At 44.1% G+C, this 21070-nt stretch overlaps 1 protein-coding gene across 1 annotated transcript in view; it reads left to right on the top strand.

Moving 5' to 3' along the window:
• Positions 1 to 21070, top strand: part of Myo3b (myosin IIIB) — a 335931-nt gene that overhangs the window by 239982 nt on the left and 74879 nt on the right. Inside the window, exons 30-31 of the mRNA XM_028763039.1 lie at positions 13618 to 13702; positions 14598 to 14694. Of these exons, the coding sequence (XP_028618872.1) occupies positions 13618 to 13702; positions 14598 to 14694 (182 nt within the window). The remainder of the gene's footprint in view (positions 1 to 13617; positions 13703 to 14597; positions 14695 to 21070) is intronic.

Raw genomic sequence — 21070 nt, 5'->3', positions numbered from 1 at the left:
AAGCCATCAATACTGATGACATAAGGAGGTGCCATTAAAATCATACCACTTCTCAGAGACCCACCATGCAACCTAAAAAACAAACCCACATTTAGAAAGATATTTACATAGGGGTGGGTGGTTTGTTTTAGCCGTTCAATTGTTGGCAGGCAGATGTCTGTGATTCATTTCTCAAGTTCAAGTCAGTCCCTAGAGATTGGGACATAGGAACTTCAGCAGAGAAGAAGTCAGAGTGTATATTTGACAGGATCGTGGGCCTTTCTGATCTGATCCCCACACCTCCCTGCTGTAAAGTCAAGGCTTTGTGCTTGGTACCTCACCCAAGATGGACTGTTTGCTAAGACCCAGTTTTCAATGTTCCGACCCACTTTATGTATGTTGAAGTCCCAGTCCTGTTCCACCCAGGCCTTTATGTGGAGTCTGGCGGATGGCGAGCTTTTGTGGTTAGGTTAATCTGCCATAAAGTGCTTTCTATCAGCACAGTTGCTCCACAGAGTTGGATTCTTTGTCTCCCGAGAAAAACTGCATTTCAATAACATCACATTCAATTCTATGTGGACAAAAAGCATCTAAAGCTGCTCTTCTTTTATATTAAAAGACCCCACTATTTTTCAAGAAGTCTGTCTGTCCAGCACATGCTCCCTCCCTTTCCCCCTCTCCCCTTCATCCTTCCTTTCTCCTCATACAGTTAGCACCTACATCTCTAAAGTCATAGTCCTACACTAAAAGGCAATCGCAAAGATGATTAAAAGTGTTTGGTTCTGGCTGCTTCTCAACTCCTCGTCTGCGTTCCATGAGGGTCCAAAATCTGACAGTCCAACGCTTGTCTCTTTTGTCTGCCTCGAGACCCTCACCATATGGAGCCTGGGAATGGAGCTCCGCCAAAACACACGTCAGGTCCATTTTGAAGAATTTAAGAATAGATACCCAAGTATGAGCTGTTACAAGAAATAACATTTTTCCCTTCATATAAAAATGATCTTTGTGTGTAAGTGTCCCACCACGTATTAACTGTGCACATTTCCTGACTTTATTTCATTTTCTTCTTTGAGTTAAAAGGAAATAACTATCAGTGTTTAGTCCCAAAGTCCTTTTGTGACTCAGGGCAGCTGAGTCTTCACCTGTGAGAACACAGATCTGTCAAGATAGTTTGCACCTGTATTGTCCTAAGCAAGTATTGGCCATGAAAGCTGTTGGAGGCAGTGGATCTCTGCATCTTAGTAACTGCTCAGGCTTGTCCCCTTCATCAGAACCAACAGAGTGGCCTGGGTTTGTTCCTTTCATGTCAATGGGAAAGAGAGAGGTGGAGAACTTGGGAGAAACAGAGATTTGTGTGAGTGCTGTGATTGGGAAATTAGATAATAAACAGCCGAAGAAGAAGAATTCTAGTGGCCAAGATCCACACAGTCTAGATGTGGGCAGGAGTAGCTTTCCTGCCTGCCCCTCCCCAGAGAGCCCTTTGTGTCAACAAGCACAGCCAGCCTCCTGGCTGCCTCCCAGGCCTCAGAGAGGGGCTATCAGTTTTGTTTGCTTTGCAAATATCTTAATGGGAAGTGGTTCAACACCACCTATGGGTTAATCTGAGGACTTCTGCCTGGCAGCTGTTGGCTCTGAGAACCACATGGCTGCTCTCCAGTGGAGGGAGCCGAGCTGGCGGTCACTAATCCCTGCCAGGTTGAGGTATCTTCTTTGCCTACTGGATTTACAGATGGGCAGGAAGTATCTTGTTGCCTTTTATTTTTAGTTTGTTCCTCCTGGGAGGGCGAGGCTGCTCTTGTCAGATCCAACAGCACTTTCTCTGGGCAGGGTAGTTGGAGTTATTTTCACCATCAGAAAGCCTCCTCTTTTCCCTAAGCTCATGCTTGCAGAATCTGAGGTTTATATTAAATGGGGTGATGTTGTAAGTGGTATTTTGGGAAGATCTAGCGGCTGCACAAAGGGAGGATGCAGGGAGCCCCCAGGGATGTGTTTTCATCTGGCATCTGAAGAACTGGAGAGCTGCTAGCAGCAGTAGAATCTCACTCTGCTGTCCTATCAGTTATATCAGTGTGGCTTTTGTGCATCAAGAGGGGCCAAACATGCTTTCCAGAGTGACATAACCAAGTCTGGCCTCTCTAGATCTGTGGCTTCTGACAGTGACACAGACCGTTTCCCTCTCTGTGCTTCCCTTGCTGGGTTCCTGACAGGGTGGGATGGTTCCTGCAAGGGGTAGAGAAGTCCGTGGAGTCATACTGATTTGGAGACAATTTCCAGATGCTGTGTCTGTAAACACATAGAAAGGTCAGAGCACTCTGTGGGTGAGCTGCCTGCTGGGATCATGCACTTCCGCTTGCAAAGTTTTGTTTTTTTCTGGGGTTTTCACATACACTTGAGGGGTTGCTGCAGACAATGGAATCCCAGAGGCCACTCCCACAATCTTCTGACAGTAAAAACTTCCTGAATCCACTCATTTGCTCAGGGCCTCAGTTTCCCCATTCTTCTATGAAGAGGCAATTCGCATGACAGCTTCCTCCCCAAGTCATGAAAAGTAAACCAGATAACATACACTGTGTACGTGTGTATTTATGTATATGTGTGTATGCCTGTGTGCCTGTTTGTATGTGTATACGTGTACATCTGTGTGTGCACACATGTGTGTGCACACATATGTGTATGTGTGTGTCTATGTTTGTGCATGTATGTGTGCATGTGCTTGTGTGTATGTGCATGTGTGTATGTATGTGCATGTGTGTGCACACATGTGTGTCTGTGCATGTGTGTGAGTGTATGTGTATTTGTGTGTATGTATGTGTATATATATATACACATATATTCATATACAAACACACATATACACACATACACACACGTTTTATATATATATATATATATATATATATGTATATATATATATATGGAGAGAGAGAGAGAGCGCCTCATCTGACACATGAAACCACTCATGCCTAAGAATAACAGGAGTAGTTAGTGTTACCTTGGCAACATAATTCTTCCTGTATGGAAGTCTTGATAGTATACTTCAGTGTTGGTACTGCAGGTCCTTTAATATTAAGCCAGTGCTAAATTTAGGACGTTCAAGATAAAGAATGATGAAGAAAAAGAATAAAACCCATTGAGTAAAAAGAATCCAAAAATTCACATTAGTAGGAGGGAAATGGGGGAGAGGGTGGAAGGAAATTCTTCTTAGCAATTAAAATGTGAAATAATCAATGTAGATTTGGCGATTGAATATCTACATTTTTCAAGTACGGAGACGATCTCTGCTCTAGGCAAGCATCATGAATGGCTGCCTAACACAGAAAGTGAGAGACTAGGGAATAACAAGTTATTTTCATAATATCAGACTAAATCCCCACAAGAAAGTTGCAGAAGGACACAGAGAAACCTTGCAGAAGCCACTGTGACCAAATGATAGCATCACAGTGATTGAGCCACCAGACCGCATGCGCCCCTCAGAACTGCGTCTTGTCTGTGGATCTCTGCCAAATGAGCATGACCTGGATTTAATCCTGAGGAAACAGCAGACAGACCCCAGCAGAGGAGTCTGCTGGAAGATGGTTGGCCAGTGGGCTACAAAACGAAACAGAGAGGAAGGCTAAGGATCACTCCCAGCTGGAAGGAGACATAAGCGAATGTGACCCCTGGCCTGGGGTTCCTTCTACTGCAGAAGTTGCCTCTGGCATATTTGGTGAAATCAGAACACTATGAAGTGGGTCATAGAGTCTTGCTACAAATCTTAATTTTCCGATTTTAGTCACTGCACTCTGGTAAGAGAACACCCTCCCTTTTGAGAAATGGATACTTCAGTACTTGGGAGATAAAGGAGTGTCAGATTTCTCCAGGATTCAGAGATGGTTTGTATGTCAGTGCTCCTGTCCACAGCGCTGTGAAAGACAAAGACAAAGCAATAGGTGTGCTGTGATGCTCAGATGGTCCTGCCTTTCTTGTTGAAATTTGAAACTCAGTCAATACAAAAAGTTACAATGAAAGCCCACGTCAGTTCCCCAGCCTTCTCCGTAACTCACCAGCCTCGCTCTCTTCAGGATCATAATTCTTTCCATCACCATTGCTGAGCTTCAGGAGAATATCTATCTAGTGCCGTTGGTTTGGGTTTTGGTTTTTGGGGGTTTTTTTGTTTGTTTTGTTGGTTGGTTGGTTTGGTTGGTTTTTAGACAGAATCTTTCTATATAGTCTAGAACTTTCTGACGAGTCTAGAACTCACTATGAAGATCGGGAAAGCCTCAGACTCACAGAGATCTGTTTGCCTCTGCCTTCCAAGTGCTGGGATGAGAGACACGTGCCAGCATGCGTGGTGCTAATTCAGTTTTAAATGTGCTAACACTATGGCTCCACATAGGTCAACCCATAAGCCACTTCAAGACCCTACCACCGCCATGCTGGGTGAGGAGACCTGTGGCTGTAGTCCCAGCTACTCAAGGGGTGGGTGGAGCCAGGGATGTTTCCTGTGCCTAGGAGTTCAAGACCGGACTGAACAACCACGTGAAAGTCTTTCGGAAGACAAAACCTACTCAAAGGAAAAGCAGAGGTGACACAACAGAAGCTGCTTGGAGGCCTCATCCTTGCCCCCCTTTTGACATTCACTAAGATCCCCGGTGTAATGGTAGTCCAGTAAGGAAACATTGCTGGGGACAGAGTGCAGGCAGGCTCTGTGGCAGCCAGATCTGGTTTCCATTTGGTTCTGACCTGTACTGTTTACTCAGATAGCCCAGTTCCCTCCCCCTAGCCTGTGAAATGGGGGACCTGAATCATCAGCTGGAGTGTGAGGATGAATGAGGCAACCAAGTCCTCGGTTCTCCGGGCACCAAGGAAGCTGCTTCTGCTGCGCTGCTGCGCTGCTGCCTCTGCTGCGTTTTCCAGTGACGTCATCCCAGCCCTCCCCTGAACGCCAATGCTGTGTGAAGACTTGCTCTGTTGTTCTGCCAGGCTGTGACCCGCAGAGAGTGCTGCATAAACTTTTGGGCCACAGTGTCCTTTGTCCCTGCTTCCAGTCCTTTTCTCCCCTGGAGGCTGGGATGCTAATGGCTCAAGATAGCTTTCTGAGTGGCTGTCAGTAGGTTACTACATGTCCGATAAGGAGCCATTTTCATCAGAAGGAAGAAAACCCTTCTGCTCCCACCTTAGACTTTTACAGCAACAGCTGTCTGCAATAAAGTAGTGCAGACCAGGGAGAACAGAAAAGAAAGAACACAAGAGCTAGCAAATCAACATGGTAGGCTCCCAGCTGGAGAAAAGCAATGGGGTGAACAAATATGACCATCCTTAAAAGCCTGGTAGGGTTTAGGAAATTAGCATAGGTCCACAGACCTAACTGGTACTGACTTAAAGCAGTGGCATATGAAACATGTATTAGCTCCAGGAGGCCTTAGATAAATTAGTCTTTGAGCCATGTTCTAAAGCAGAAACCTAAGTCTATTTTAGAGCATTCGCATAGCCACATATTTAACTAGGATTTATCTAACCAACTCATTCGGCAGCAATGCTGACTTGAGAGGGATATGAGATGTGTGTTTCAATATTTTTATAAAAAGTTCTGAGTATCCAAAACAAATGAGAAAAACAAAACCAGAAGCCAAGCTGTGAGGCACGATCCTACTGGGTTCCCGTTGCCCAAATGCACCTTGTTAAAGTCCTTTCTTTTGTAGTCTGCCCTTCGTAGTCCCATGATGTCATATATTATAGTTCACAATGATATTTTCCTCTTTATAAATGTGAGAAAAATATCGAGGTACCCATTTCTGACAAAAGTATGTGAAGATTAAAAAGACTGATAACGTTTAGTGTTGGAGATACAATAGGAAAAAGGACCTTTCATACATCTGTGGCTAGATGCTAAGTTTTGTTACTTTTTAGAGGAGAAACTGATGATGTACTTTAAACCCTTTTGGTAGAAAAGGGATTTTCTCACCCTTAGGCCCAGGAACTTCACACCAAACATTTATCCCAGGGAACTAAATGAATTAGAACTTAGAACCATGTCCATTGAGTATTTAATGGTCCCTTATTCATAATGTGAGAGATGGACACAATTTAATTATTTAAAAATATATGATTATGCAGTTCATTTGTGTTAATCACTCAATGCAACACTGTACAACAATAAATATGATGGTGTAAGAAATGTGGGCACAATTTGACTATTTAAAACATATTATATAGTCACTTATGCTAATCAATCAATGGAACATTATACAACCATAAATATGATGGTATTATATAGTTATAATATATAAATGTATGCTCTGAATTATCAAAAGAAGCCTAAAATGCTGCTATGTCATTGAAAAAAATAGTCACTAGTTTTTAAAATAGATATTAAATGAGTAGAAACGTATCTGAAAGGATATACATCAGGATGCTAATTTTAGCTAGATATGAAGATTACACTCACCTGTATCATCTTCTTCCTTGGTACATGCATATGAAAGAGTACCAAAGGAGTATGCATCACTTTTCATCATGAAAATAGTCTTGATCAGTAAAGAGGAGAAATTGGAAATATTTTGCTGCTAGGTCTTTTAGTCATTTATTTTAGTGAGGAAAGACATTGATACATTTTCAATTAATTGATAGATTAGCAATTGTAGAGATTTGGATACCTGGAGATGCATAACCTGTCCCTCAGCTAACAAATAACGCCAGAACTGGTAGACTCTCCAGTTAGAAGAGCTGAAAGTTCACAAGGCAAGGGGATTCTGGTAGTAGTCACTCTGCTCATTGCTGTGACAAGCTCTTAAAAGAGGAAGGGTTTACCTTGGCTTTCCAATCAGAAGATGCAGGCCATCACAGCAGAGACGCAATGGAGTAGAAACCAGGATGCTGGCACCCAGCAGGGTTTTTCCTTTTTAGTCTTTGCTTATTTGGTTTGGGTCCCATGGGGTGGTGTCTCCCACATTCAGGGCAAGTCTTCTCTCCTCAGCTAATCATCTTTGGAAAAGTTCCCCCAACCACAGACCCATTAATAAGGTACCTCCTTAATGCCCTAGGCTAATCTAATTAAATTGACCATGGAAGTTAACCAGGTCATGGTACCTACTAACCTTTGTGCTTCTCCCTTGATCAGACTCCCAGATGCTTTCCTCTCCAGGTATGGCACAGACCCTCAGTCCATCTGAATATGAACCAGGCAAATCATCTACAGAACCATGTTTTCATGGTCTGTGTATTCAATATAGAATAGAAATGGGGGCCTGCAGCTCCACTAAGAGTGGAAAAAGCAGAGAGGTTGGAATTGGAGACCGAAAACTTCTCAGGATTGCTTACTCTGGAGCCACAGATGGGCATGAGAGGTGACAGCATTCATAAGCAGCAAATATGACTCCAACCTGAGAGATTTCACTGGGCCTTAGCAGGTGCCTACTGGTGCTGGTAATGGTAGTAATGAATAGAAAAGTAAAATGTGCTGCACACATTAGCTTTTTGATTTTTGCGATGAAAGATTCATTAATGCGCGCACTTAGATTCTTGTGAACTTAATCCAATAGTCTGTCCTTTAAAGAACATTTTAACACCTTCTACTCTGTGTGTTCAAAGCTAAAGAGCGTATAAGGTAAAAATAGGCGACAACACCTGGACCAGATCAGGGAAGAGTTGGGGCAGCGCTGGAGATGCTGCAGTGCCCTCTGCATTGTACCCTCAACCCTTGGAGAGTTCTTTATTCCTTATCAGAACTAAGTAATAGAGCTGGAAAGATGGCTAAGTGGGTAAGAGAGCTTGCTATACAAGAACGAAGACCTAAGTTCAGATGCCAGTGCTCACATAAAAAGCCAGGCATGACTATGCATGCCTGTGATTCTAGCACTCTGGGGGCCAGAGACATGAGGGTCACTGAGGCTTCCCTGCTGTCAGCCTAGCTACAAGATCAGTGAGAGATCTTGACTCAGAGGAATAAGGGGGAGGAAGGTAGAGTAGGGAAACTGACGTCTTCCCTTGGCCTCTGTGCATGCACATTTACCTCTATAGTTGGCAGTATGAACCCTGGGAGAGCAGGGCCTAAAAATGGGTCAGACTAGAGTCTTGTGCAACAGTCAACTTTATTCAGAGCATCTAACAATTTATACTCTTGGGGTTAGGAAGCGTCACCTGAGTAAAGTGTACAATCACAAGGAATGACACGTGGCAAAAGTATTTTTTCCATAGAGGCACATGAATAACAACAGCTGAAGTAAACGCACTCCTGTCTGGCACACCTAGGAAGAGCACGCAAACACATTCTAAGAACAAGTTGGTGTTTCGAAGAAACTGAGGTTACAAGACTTTTGTTTTCTTGGAGATTTCTTACAAGCTCTCAGAATTCTCACAGGACCCTATTTTTGAACTGTGTTCTGACACACCCACACAGGCACATACACCTTCACATATGCCACACCTACAGAAAAGAGAGAAAGAGAGAGAGAGAAAGAGAGAGAGAGAGAGAGAGAGAGAGAGAGAGAGAGAGAGAGAGAAGCCTTGAAGCCTTGAGAGGCTCCACACACCTAGCTCTAATTCACATGAGACTTGCCAGTCTCAAGTCAGCACAGGGTCTTCAACAAAGGACGGAGTCCCTGATATCACCTCTTACGTATCTTTATTTACCGTCGTGACTTATATTGGAACAACTTCCAATTTCTTCCTTCTTCTGGTATACCCTCCATAAAGAAAGCTGTATGGTGTGTGTGTGTGTGTGTGTGTGTGTGTGTGTGTATCTGAAACCTGTGTTCCTCGAGGGTCACAGAGGACTATCACATTCTGCTTGGAACATCTTGTCTGCAGGGTTGTTCAATAGCTGCTCCTTGGCTGCAGGAAATGGATCTCTTACTATAAGACTGTTTTGTCCCATGTCATCAAAGGAACAGGGGCAGTTTGCTAGCTTTGCTGATTAACCTTCTTTCCAGGGCTCCTATGTGAGAAACAAGCTTGACAGAAATGATTCCCTACGAGTCACTAAGAAGCTAACGGAACCCAACCTGTGAGGAAGTGGCTACAACCTGCCCTGCTTTGGAACTAGCATATGCTTTCAAGTGTGTAGCACTAATCCGTGTCTTAATTTGTTTAGGCACCAATAAGCTGTAATTGATTCAAGATAAGACGTAGCTTTAATCAAAATGAATAAAAAGTACACAAAGAGGCAGTTCAAATGAAGCTTAGGAAACAGAGACTCAACAGGCAGCTGCTGTGTCTTCACTCTCATCTTAAAAAAAGACAGTGACAGAGGCTAACCCTGTTACAGAAAAGGCCAGCTGTCAGACAGGGTAAAGATGAGCCTCACCCTCCAAGATTGCCTTTCTAACCTTTAGTCTCCAGACTATAGTGAGCAGCTAGTGAGGGAACAGATAGGGTCCAATTTGCTGCCCCTTGCAAAAATCACACCCCCAGCGTCCTGCTTTTCAAATATGACTCCATACGGTTTGGTTAGGGTAACTCCATTACCTCCTTTCCATTATTCCTCAGTGAACTGACAAATTGAATTTCAGAGCCTGTGAAGCTGAGGCTGAGACCCTAGCCCACAGTGACTTCCCACTGTGTTACCAGTACAGCATGACAGAGCCAGCTGGCTTCCCGATCTTCGCTGCAGAAGAAAGATGCTGGGCACTCTGAGGAGAGTGTGCAGAGAGCCAACCTCTATACTGCCTCTCATCTGTCACAGGAGAGAACTAGACACCAGCCTCTTTGGGTTTTTTTCCCTATTCCAAGGCAGATTCCCAGAAGAAGGGTTTTCAGTGGTAGCTGGGGTTTTCTATCTCCGCTAGCTCACACACTTAAATGCACCAGCTGGATCAAGCAGCTGAGCCTGGAGGCATCTGCAGGAGATGCTAGTCATGTTTCTGAGAGGTCCAAGTGCCCTGAATATGTGTGCTGAAGGATAGAGCTTCATTGATTTGTGAATGCTCACAGAGATTGAAGACTGTGTGTGTGTGTGTGTGTGTGTGTGTGTGTGTGTGTGTGTGTGTGTGTGTTTTGTTTGGGTGCAGACCCACAAGGCAGTGTCACATAGCTGGGGAGGTGACTAAGTGGATGGATAAAGGCTTCCTGTGCAAATGTGATGAAGGATTCCAACCTCTAGAACTCACAGAAACCTCAGGTAGGCAGGCCTGATGGTTCTTCTGTAACCCTAGATAGTATTCACAAGGCAGAGAGACGGGGAGCCATGGAGCAAATAGACTGGCTGGGCTCACCAAATTAGCCTGCTCCAGGTGAGAGCGAGTGAGAGACCTTGGTTCAGTAAATACAGTGAAGAATGGTCAAGAAAGACACCAACTGAGAACCACTGGCCTCCACACACACTCGCCCACACCCATGTGAACATGTAAACACATGTACACAGATACTACTTATGTAAGCAGGCAAGAGAAACAAAAATCATACTTTTAAAATGAATAACCTCTTGTTAGTTATCTAATAGTCAACCTTTTCTAGTTTTTCCGAGAATGTCCTTTGTACAAGTTTGTCCAAGCTAGGATCCAACCTAGTGTGTTTTATCGTAGCAATAGAGAGGTAAGACACGTGTTCACAAACATATATGCACGCAAATACAAACATAAAAAAATGAAAGAAACAAGCTACTGAAAATTTCCATGATGGAGTTAAAACATTGAAATTTCCAAAGGAAATTAGCTTGCCCCGTTCATTTGTATTTCTTAGTTAACTTGTGTGCTGTGTACTTGTTCATGTATGTGTGCATGTGTGTACATGTGTAGCGAGGCCAGAAATTAACCTCTCCTTTAACCTCTTCTCCATCTTTTTAAAATTAAGGTTTATTTATTTATCCAACGTGTCTTTACTTGTAAATATGGGTGTATACCACAGAGGCCAGAAGAGGATGTCAAACCCCTTGGAATTAGAGTTAGAGATATTTGTGAGCCACCATGTGGGTGCTGGGAATTGAAACCAGGTCCTCTGGAAAGGAAGCAAGTGCTCTGAACGACTGAGCCATGTCTCCAGCCCCATCCACCTTATGATTTGAGGCAGGGTCTCTCATTGAACTGGGAGCTCACTACCAATTCACCTGGCCAGCAAGCTCCATGGAATCCTCCAGCCTCTTCCTTTCTAGCACAGAGATTACAGGTGCACACTTACATCCACGCCTGGATCAAGCTCAGGACTTGCTGCTTGAAGAGCAAACACTTTACTGACCAAGCTATTACACAGCTCTGACTCGCCCCATTCTTTGAAAGAGCAATGTGGTGACCAAGAAGATGGCTCAGTGGATAAAGTCCTTCCTATGCAAGCATGAGGAATGGCGTTTGGATTTCCACACATAAATGCACATATGTGGTGGCCACTTGTATAGCATTCAGCAAGAAGAGACAGGGAATGAATACCCAGGCAGGCTGGCTAGCTAGGCTAGCCAAAATTGACAGCCTCTAGGTTTAGCGAGAGACTCTGCCTCGATATATAAGGTGAAATGCAATTAAAAGAGACACCCAAAGTCATACACACATGCACACAAGTGCACATCACACACACACACACACACACACACACACACACACACCAAATGCAGATGTGAAAAAAAAGAGATACACTTTGGAATTTTTTCTTAATAGGGTTTCTCTTATTGTTACAATGTTATTACACAATGCGTGGGAGCTGGGTCAGTTGATAATGTCTTGGGAAGAGTAATCTTGCTTTCTCCCTCTCAGAATTTCATTGTGCATATTAGAATCTCTGGGAAGAAAACCGCTTAGTGTTGTTCAGTCAAGTACTTTCCAGTGTACCTCTCTGGGAACAGTACTTCCTCCCATGCTCCTCCTTTTTCAAGTCAAGAAACAGTGTAAACATTGCATTAAGTGCCTTAGAGTCCCAGAGGCTTGAAGGTGGGAAAGTCCATTGATCAGCTGGCCCCAGGGAGACTCAGGAGACAACTGCACTGGTCTCTGACTTCTGAAAGGCCCTGTGAGTTAGACAAGTGCTCAGGACAGATTTCCATGCTGGGGCAGGAAAGGTTAAGAAGCAGAGGCAGGACAGGAATCCTAGCACCACACCCTCTTCCTAGATTTTTCCTGAAGCTCACTAGCACTCTGAAGGAAAGTAGAGGGTGCACAACCTTAAGAGTCCCACAGTCATCGGGATTAACTTGGACTAGACAAGAGTGAGTCTCGTACCCAGAGGGCATTGAGGGCACACTGGGCCCAGAGGGAGAGCAGAGGACTTGGAGCCAGAAGAACATGGGTCAACAGTGTCTAGGAAGTGCTGGGTGTTCACCAGGGTACCTGGGGAAAACTCTTCCCTTTCTGAACCTTGCTTCCTCCTCAGCGCTCTAGGCGAGGGACAGTGGAAATGCTTAGCTTAGATGGTTGTGAAGATCTTGCTAGATATTCAAGACCGTTTTTAAAGTCAGAATTCAAATAGAAATGTTAGCTAATTTAAATGTACTGTATTTTTTTCTGACCTGTGTGACCTAGCATTTCAGGATTTACCAGCGTGTCTAACAATTACTAAATACTTACTGTGTCCCAGGCACTGAGGTGGGTGGAAGGCAGCCACTCTGAACCTTCCATCTGGGAGACACCTGACACTAAGTAACGGCAGTCCCTTCTCCCCAGGCCTGATGTCTTTTAAGTGGGTATTCTACATATAACCTCCTCTGAGATGAATTCATGAATGGTCCACACATAGAAATGAATTAATCAGTTTAAATAATGAATAAGACTTAAAATGTAGCACTGGGGGTAACCTTAAACCAGTTTACCTCACTTCCCTCACTTTATAGCTGAGGAAAGCTCTGACCCAGGATACCTGAAATGTACCCAGAATCACACTTCTCTCTCTCTCTCTCTCTCTCTCTCTCTCTCTCTCTCTCTTTCTCTCTCTGTATACACAGTCATGTTCATGAGAGAGATGGGGGAGAAGGAGAGGGAGGGGGGCCAGGGATAGGGAGAAGGACAGGAGAGACCTGGCTGGCTTCCAATTTGGAGTATCCCTCTTGCCTCTTCCTCCTGAATGCGGGCTTACATTCATGTGCCTCCAAGCCTAGCTGAAAGATGCTTTCTTGACCTTGCTTTGTGCTTTTGGCTACATTCAGTTGCGCCAAACTTATTTCCTATGAAAATTTAATAGTTCACTAGATGTTAATAAGTTCTTGGTCTGGTAACTTCAGACATTGTAATCAGTCCTACCTCTGCTTTAGAGGTCCAGTGTGCACTGTGACTGATGAAACACCCTGTAGCAAGGAGACACTTCTGCCATGTTCCTCCTGACCTTCCCTAGCTAACTGACCACAGACTACACTTGCACCTCTTGAATATGGAATGTGGTAAATGCACAGAGCAGAAAGAACAGCCTTACACCTACTTGGTAAAGACTCTGGAAACCTGACATTGCTCAGGAACCCACACAACTTTAAAGGGGGCAGTTTCCAGGTCTTAAGACCTCACATAGGCGTGGATCTGATGGAATACACAGAGACAATACCAGAAAGACACATTTCTCTACATGAACAGAAAATCTTTTTAATCAGTGACTGGCACAGGATGCAACAGAAGCAGAGGGATGAGTTTGTATACCTTTTTGGAGAGGAAAACAATGTGGGCTTTGTTTTGTTTTGTTTTCAACAGCAATTCTGTTAGTCTTTATTGTAATTTTCAGGCTTTTTAAGAATTATAATTTTTATTGTCCTTTTAGGCATCTACAAGCCCACAGCTCCCCAACAAGCTGTGATGCCACCTTAGGACATGCAGATAAGGCAGCTGGACATGCTGTTGCTGAGGTAACCTGGTACCCTTCCTTCAGTCTCATCTCAGTCCATGGGCATTCTGCGGTCCAAGTCCATGGGCGTGGAGCCTGTCTGTGACTGCCTGGCCCAGCCATCCAAACATGAAACTTGTAGTGATATTTTGAAGTTTTTGAGACAAAAGCCCAGCTAAAGAACCCTGGTTCAGCGGAGGGACAGGGAGGGACAGTGAAGAAAGAATCAAAAGCCTGGCAATTTGCTGCTGAGAATAAACGCTGGCTGCTCCCCGAGGTGATGTGCTGAGTGCTCCACTCTGCAGCTGCCGGAGCCTCTCTCTGAGAGAGGACCCGAGGTTCTCTGGTAGCACTTTGATACCCTGCTTGAATTCAGCATGTGAAATGGAGGCGTCTCTCTGTGACTTGGAGCCCACAGCAGGCTTTGAAGTCTGATCCAATTTTTGCTGCCTCCTATTTGATGTTGAAAGGGTGAAATGAAGAAAATGTACAGTTTTTGCCAGTAACTCTGCTGAGCATATGTAAGATTAAAAAAAAAAAGTCCTTTGGACGATGTGCTTAGAAATGGCAGATTAATACCTTCCTATAGGTTTTCTTTGTTTCTCTCCTAAGGATAAAAATTAAGTAAAGATGAGAATTAGCACATGCCTGTGTTTTTTTTTTTCTTTCTGTCCTGCATTGTAAGTGATTGAAGAAGGGGTTGGGTGCAGAGGAAGAAGCAAATGCATGGGGCAGAATGTACTACACCTTGGCTCCTAATTGCCCCAGGGAAGAGCTGTCACTCAGTTCTATACAAGACCTAGGGAGCATACAAGTATCATCAATACAAAGGTCCCTCAGCTTAATGGAAAGCATGTCCTCAAGACTACTTCATCAGAGGATAAAAATGGTCTTTCTCTCACTGGATCTTTTGGCAGCTCTCAGTTGCTGGACCCGATGTGTCGTCTTCTCGGGTGTGTCACGCTGCCTCAGCTCACCAAAGACCGAGCCCCTGTGAAGACTCTCTCAAACCTGGTAAGGAAGACATTCGGAATGCACATACTTGGACCATTTGTATGCTGGTATATGTCCTAGTGAGTCACTGTGCAGCCCTATCTAAAGTCAGAATTCAATTAGTGAGACTATGTAGTGTTAACAGGAAGCCATAAAGGCTGGGAACAATGTTTATATTTAAAAGTAGCAGTTTTAAGATGGGCATGGTGGCACAATCCCAGCACTTAGGAGGTAGAGGCAGGAAGATTAGGATTCATGACTAGCCTTGGATACTCAGCAAGTCGGGAACCAGCATGGGCTACATGGAGACTCTGCCTCAAACAGCCAAATGTATACGTAAGTGATAGCAGGTTGCCTCCTGCTCGTGTGTTTAAATGAATATCAAGGGCCACATTCCCTTGTAAAATCCTCAAATTATAAAACTGTTCCAAAACTTCTTCTGCTAAAGGAAAGATAAAGAGATATCTAGATTATAGCAGAATCAGTCCTTCTAGATCAAAATCTCTGGCTTAGCAATGAATATGAACTTGGAGAATACTTCTGCACTCTGGGTAGCAAAGCCATCCACCTAGGAAAAGATGTCTCACGGTTTGTCTTTGGTGCCAATGAGTTCTGGTTCATTTTCAAAACTCCTTGCTATTCAATATGGTAGAAGTCAGTTTCAGGCTAGAATCATTGCTTCTGGAAGATATAGTATAGAACATGATTGTAGAAAATATTTATGAACAGATATAGCCCTAGTTCAAGGGGAAACAAATCTTGGGACCAGAGCGAGGCCTCAGCAGGTTAGAACACGGATTGCTCTTCCAGAGCTCTTGAGTTTGACCCCTGCTCACTGTCATCTATAACTCCAGTTCCAAGGAGCCTGATGACATGTTCTGACCTTCATGAGCACTAGGCCCACACATGCTGCACATACACATGCATGCTGCAAAACACCCATTCACTTAAGATAAAAATAATAAAATAAAATTTAAAAACAAGAAAGAAAAAGAAAAGAAAGCTCACTACTTCAAATACAGTTGTTAGACCCAATGTCAGCGTGATCCGCTTGGATGGAAGGTGTAGTTGTCTCTCAGCTCACTCCAAAATTCTTCTTTGCCCGTCTTTCAGTCAGTGAAGATGCAATGTAATCTGAAGTGGAAGTGCATTCGAATGTGTACATGAAACATGCACTCTTATCGACCAGACGGGATGTGGACACTAGAGTAGAGCCTTCCCTGTGGATAATACAGCTCACAATAACAGACCTTCAGATGCAGTGTTTCCTCACAGACAGTGCTCAGGAGTGTGGGCCATGTTCTACTTTACAACACATGCAATCCCTAGGCTATAGCAGAGTCTAGTCACTGACGTGCTTGGCTCACAAGCAGAGGACTTACATTTCGTTTCCAGAGCCCACATTAAAAACACCAGGCAGAGACATGAGGGTCCCTAGGTTTGCTGCCTGTTGTCTAGACTAATTGGTGAGCTCCAGGTCGATGAAAAGTCTTGCTTCACAGGAGGTGGACAGCATTCTTGAGAATGACACAGAAAAGTGTCCTCTGGGTTACATAAATACATCCACAGGTACACATACCCTCCATGCATTAAAAATAAACAGAATACATGAATCCCTCCCCCCAAAAAATTAAGTGTTGTTGAATAGCTAGAAGCACAAGGTTAAAGCCAGACCCCTCTTCATTCACATCTGTGTAATGTTAACCAGATTATATAACTTTTGGCAACTTTTCTCATCATCTCGATAAAATGGATTTACATATTGTGTTAAAAAGCCAAGTGTGGTAATGCATGTTTTTAATCCCAGCACTTGGGAGACAGAGGCAGGCAGATCTCAGTGGGTTCAAGGTCAACCTGGTCTACAGAAAGTTCCAGACTACCCCTGTCTATATGGTGAAACCCTATCTCAAGAAGAGAAAACAAAACATTCCTGATGGAGAGCATCTTAAGGGACACTGTGTTTACATTGGCTCACAGTTTAGATAAAACAGTCCCCGGTGGTGAGAAGGCATGGAGGCAGGGGTATAAGGGAAGAGGTCACAGTGAATCCACAGTCCTGAAGCAAAGAGATACAAATGCTGGTGCTCAGGGTGATAATGATGCCACACTTTTTTGGGGGTGGCTCTTTTCTGTCTAGCTAAACCTCCCTGGAAACTCCCTTAAGGGCATGCCCCAGCATGCACTTACTAATGCCTTCTGTATCTTTTAATCCAGTCTCATTGGAAATGGAAATTAAGTATCACACACAACAGCTCTATAGCAGTATCCACGTGTGTAAACTGAGAGGGGCAACAGCTACATGCAGGAGGGCTGTGTGGGAACCAGTGAGCCAGCAAAGGGCACTGCTCACAGCCTGGCTCACAGTAAAGGGTGCTCAGAGGCTATGGGGACTTGCCATTTCTACAGAAGTACTCAAGTATGAGTGGCTGATGGAGAAATCTAGTTCTTACTGTAAGACACTGAGTTGTAGTGGGGTAGTTCAAGAACAAACACATGCTGCATTACTAACCAGTGGCATAAAAGAGACTTACTGCATTACAGTTATCTTTCTAGTCTTCAGAAACATACTCCTCAAAGTCAGACTTCCTAGAAAGTTGCAAATTTGACCTTTAGAAATGGCTCTTAAGTACTTTCTCACAGCTGTCTCTTCCTTCCCATCTAAACAGCTGGATCTTGGGTCAATCACCATCACTTTTATTTTCTCCTTATACTCATAAATATGACATCTACCCCGAGTGGTTTCCCTGGCTCCTTTCTCCTCCCTCTCTTATGCACAGAAGTCTAAGATTCATTTCTAAAGTGCAGCTGGTCATACCATTCCCTTTCTCCACTCTTCATGGTTTCCCCAGCCCCTAGTGTCAACTCTTGACATGTCTTTGAAGACTTCCTATGTTCTTATGCCGGTCTCCCTTTCTGGCCCTGATGTTCACTGGTACCTCTTTCTCCTTCTGTGGGTCAGAATCCCGGAGCTATTCTCTGCTCTGTGGATATGCCTAGTGTATTCTTTCTTACATGGCTTTGTTTGTGTTGTCCCCTCTACCCTTTGCCGGAATCCTCTGTGTTCCTCATGGTCCATGATGATCTCTATTCTGTGACTCTGTAGATAGTATTCCTTTCATCCTGCCTTGTGTTCTAGCTGTTTCCATGCCTGTGGCAGATTTTAAACGGTCTGGGATCACAGTTCATGGTCACTGAGGATTAAACTCAGACTTCACACTTGCCGAGGCTTTACCACTAAGCCACATCCTCAACCTCCTGGACAAGTTTCTTGTGCATCCAAAGCTGTGATGGAATACAGTGGAAGCAAGGAGGAAAGGAAACTACTGGAGTGAGAAAAAGACACAGATGCTAAAACATGTTGGGACAAACTTAAAGTCTCTTGAAATTTAGATATAAAGCCTTGCTGATGAATGCTGATAATCAATTTGACTAGGTTTGGAATCACCAGGAAACACACCTCGTAGTGTGTAGGAGGACATTTCCTGAAAGGTTTAGCTGAAGAGGCAAGGTCCCCTGGGAGTGGGCATCAGCAGTTTATGGACTGGGGTTAAATAAGAAAGGCAAAGCAAGCTAAGCATCAGCTCTGCTTCCTGACTGTGAATACAGTGTGAGCAGGCGCAGCACACTCCAGCCATCATGCATGACTTCCCCACCAGACCGATGGTCAAACTGCAAGCTGCAATGAAGCCTTCCTTCTCAAGATGCTTGTTGCAGGTATGGGTCACAACAAGGGGAGAGTAATAAGCACGTACTCATAAAACATGCGGTTACAGATGCAAGTGGTTTCCTTTTACTCCTGTTGTTGCTTGTTTCTCTTTGCCTTTTATTTTGATATGGGAGGTGGCCTCCAGCTCATAGATACCCACAAGCCTCTGCCTCCTAAGTGCTGCGATTATAGCCATTATGCCTGGGTAAGTCTCTGTCTTTGATGGCCCATTATTTCAACCTGGTTTTGGGAAAGACAAAAAGAAATTCTGTGACCTTTACCATTTCTAAGACAACACCAGTGCCCATCAGCTTTCCTTCTGACTCGGGGAATGACACCACAGTTCCAGAAAAGCCCTGGTGGGTTAGGGGCAGGGAGTAAACCCTGAGTGCTCAGTCTGGAGCTCTAGAGCAGCCACCAAAACAGTCTTTAAAGTTGGAATTTGGACACAGCCCTTAGCCAAAGAGTCCAAGACTGTTTCCAACTGGTCCACATGTGCTTATACATTGCTCAGATATACACAGTGCTTTTAGAAAGAGACATGCACCCACCACTTTGTCAAATATTTAATAGGATTGACAGGGACATGTGTAAACTCAAACTAATTTTTACTACATAAAGATGTATTTCTTGGGCATTTCTTCTTCTCCTTGTTTAATCATATGCTTATTTTTGAAATTATTATTGACACTTTCTACATGCCAGAACCTGTCCTGGGCAATGCTCAAATTGTTTCCAAAGCCCTGTGTTGTTTGTTTCTAATAGACCGTTTCCTGATTTGCAGTCTAGTAATTTTGTGACATATAATAAAAAGAAATTTTAGAAAAACAATTATCCAGCCGGGTGGTGGTGGCGCGCACCTTTAATCCCAGCACTTGGGAGGCAGAGGCAGGCGGATTTCTGAGTTCAAGGCCAGCCTGGTCTACAGAGTGAGTTCCAGGACAGCCAGGGCTACACAGAGAAACCCTGTCTCGAAAAACCAAAAGAAAAGAAAAAAAGTAGAAAAAAGCAAAACAATTATCCACTAAAAGTAACTAGGAAAGTGATCACACCTTTGGATGTTTCGCTTATGTCAAACTAATTTCAACTTTGTCTAAATTTCTTCCTCTCAATTAGATCACTCCGAAATTCTTTATTAATCTTGTCAGGCACCAGAAATGCTAGTCAGTCTGAAGCCTGAGTGTCAGTGAGTGACAGTCACATTCCTGGTCATCCAAAGCCTCATGTGCTCCAAGAGGGTTGTTTGCATTCATTTTGCGAATATAACAGAGTGCTCCAAAGCTAACTGCTGTCTTTGCAGTTAATCTTTGCTGAGGCCTCTGTCCAAAACTGGGCTCTCTAAAAGTGTCCCGGCCAAGAGTCAAGAATTTCTTATTAGTCTACATTGAATAAGAAGTTTGAGGGATGAAGAGACAGAGTTCAAAAAAGTGGCCAGCCCTCCCTCCTCGCCCAGAGCTCATAGTGAAATCTGACTGTGGTAGAGGCTGGAGGAAGAGAGGCCCGCTGACAGTAGGTGACTGAAAGCGATGAGAGCATCTGCCAGGCCACCACTGCAGAGCCCACAAAGCTCCCTGCCTTAATTAGTGTTCCATTGCTCCGAAGAGACACCATGACCAAGGCAACTCTTATTTTAAAAACTTGGGGGTTGGTTTACAGTTTTCAGAGTCTGTTATCATCATAGTGGGGAGCATTGTAGTGAGCATGGGAGACAGCAGTGACTGAGAGCTGCATCCTGATTTGCAGACAGAGAAAAAGAGAGAGAGAGAGAGAGAGAGAGAGAGAGAGAGAGAGAGAGAGAGACAGAAAGAGAGGGACAGAGACACAGAGAGATAGAGAGAGACAGAGAAATAAAGAGAGACAGAGAAATAGAGAGAGACACAGAGACAGAGAGATAGAGAGAAATGACACAAAGACAGAGAGACAGAGACTGAGCCTTGCAAGGGTTTTTTAAAACCTCAAAGCCTACTCCCCAGAGACACACTTTTCTCCTCCAACAAGGCCACGCCCACTCTGACAAGGTCATGCCCACTTTGACAAGGCCACACCCACTCCAACAAGGCCAGGTCTCCTAATCCTCATGAGCCTTTCAAACAGCTCCACTCCCTGGTGATTACACACTCAAATCTATGAGCCTACGGGGATCATTCTTATTCAGACCACCACACTCTTCATAATCTTCCCCAGTCTGCTCTTGTCCCAGTCCTGTAGGAAAGAAAGCTCATTACCAAGTCTGTGACATATTTCTGTCTAGATTGTTCCTGACTTGGCAGTGCCACCCATGAGAGTTAGGTCGGGATGCACTTTCTGCCGCTGCCAAGTCCTGACATTGGCCCAGGACATCAGGAGCACAGCTGCCAAGGAAGACAAGACAGTGCTGTGCACCAGCCAAGTCGAGGCCCTGAGCGTCCAGGAGTGACGCCTGTGGCAGGACTGTGAAGTGAGCCTGGATGGATTTTGATTTTAGCTTCTATGGTGTTTTAAGTGGTGCATGTAGACTGCCCCAATGCTCTTAGCCAACTTCTTTATTTCATTTTAAATTTAACTTTAAAAATCAGACATACAATTGTTTCATGATAGAAATAGAGTTATCAGTCTTCATTGTACTTCAGCTTGTTTTCTGAAATTGGCTATAATACTCTTTTCTGTGGTGGTGGTGGTGGTGGTGGTGGTGGTGGTGGTGGTGGTGGTGGT

Source organism: Grammomys surdaster, unplaced genomic scaffold, assembly GCF_004785775.1.
Source record: "Grammomys surdaster isolate TR1022 unplaced genomic scaffold, NIH_TR_1.0 136, whole genome shotgun sequence".
NCBI classification, from domain to species: domain Eukaryota; kingdom Metazoa; phylum Chordata; class Mammalia; order Rodentia; family Muridae; genus Grammomys; species Grammomys surdaster.
This window is presented reverse-complemented; position numbering and strand designations above follow the sequence as displayed.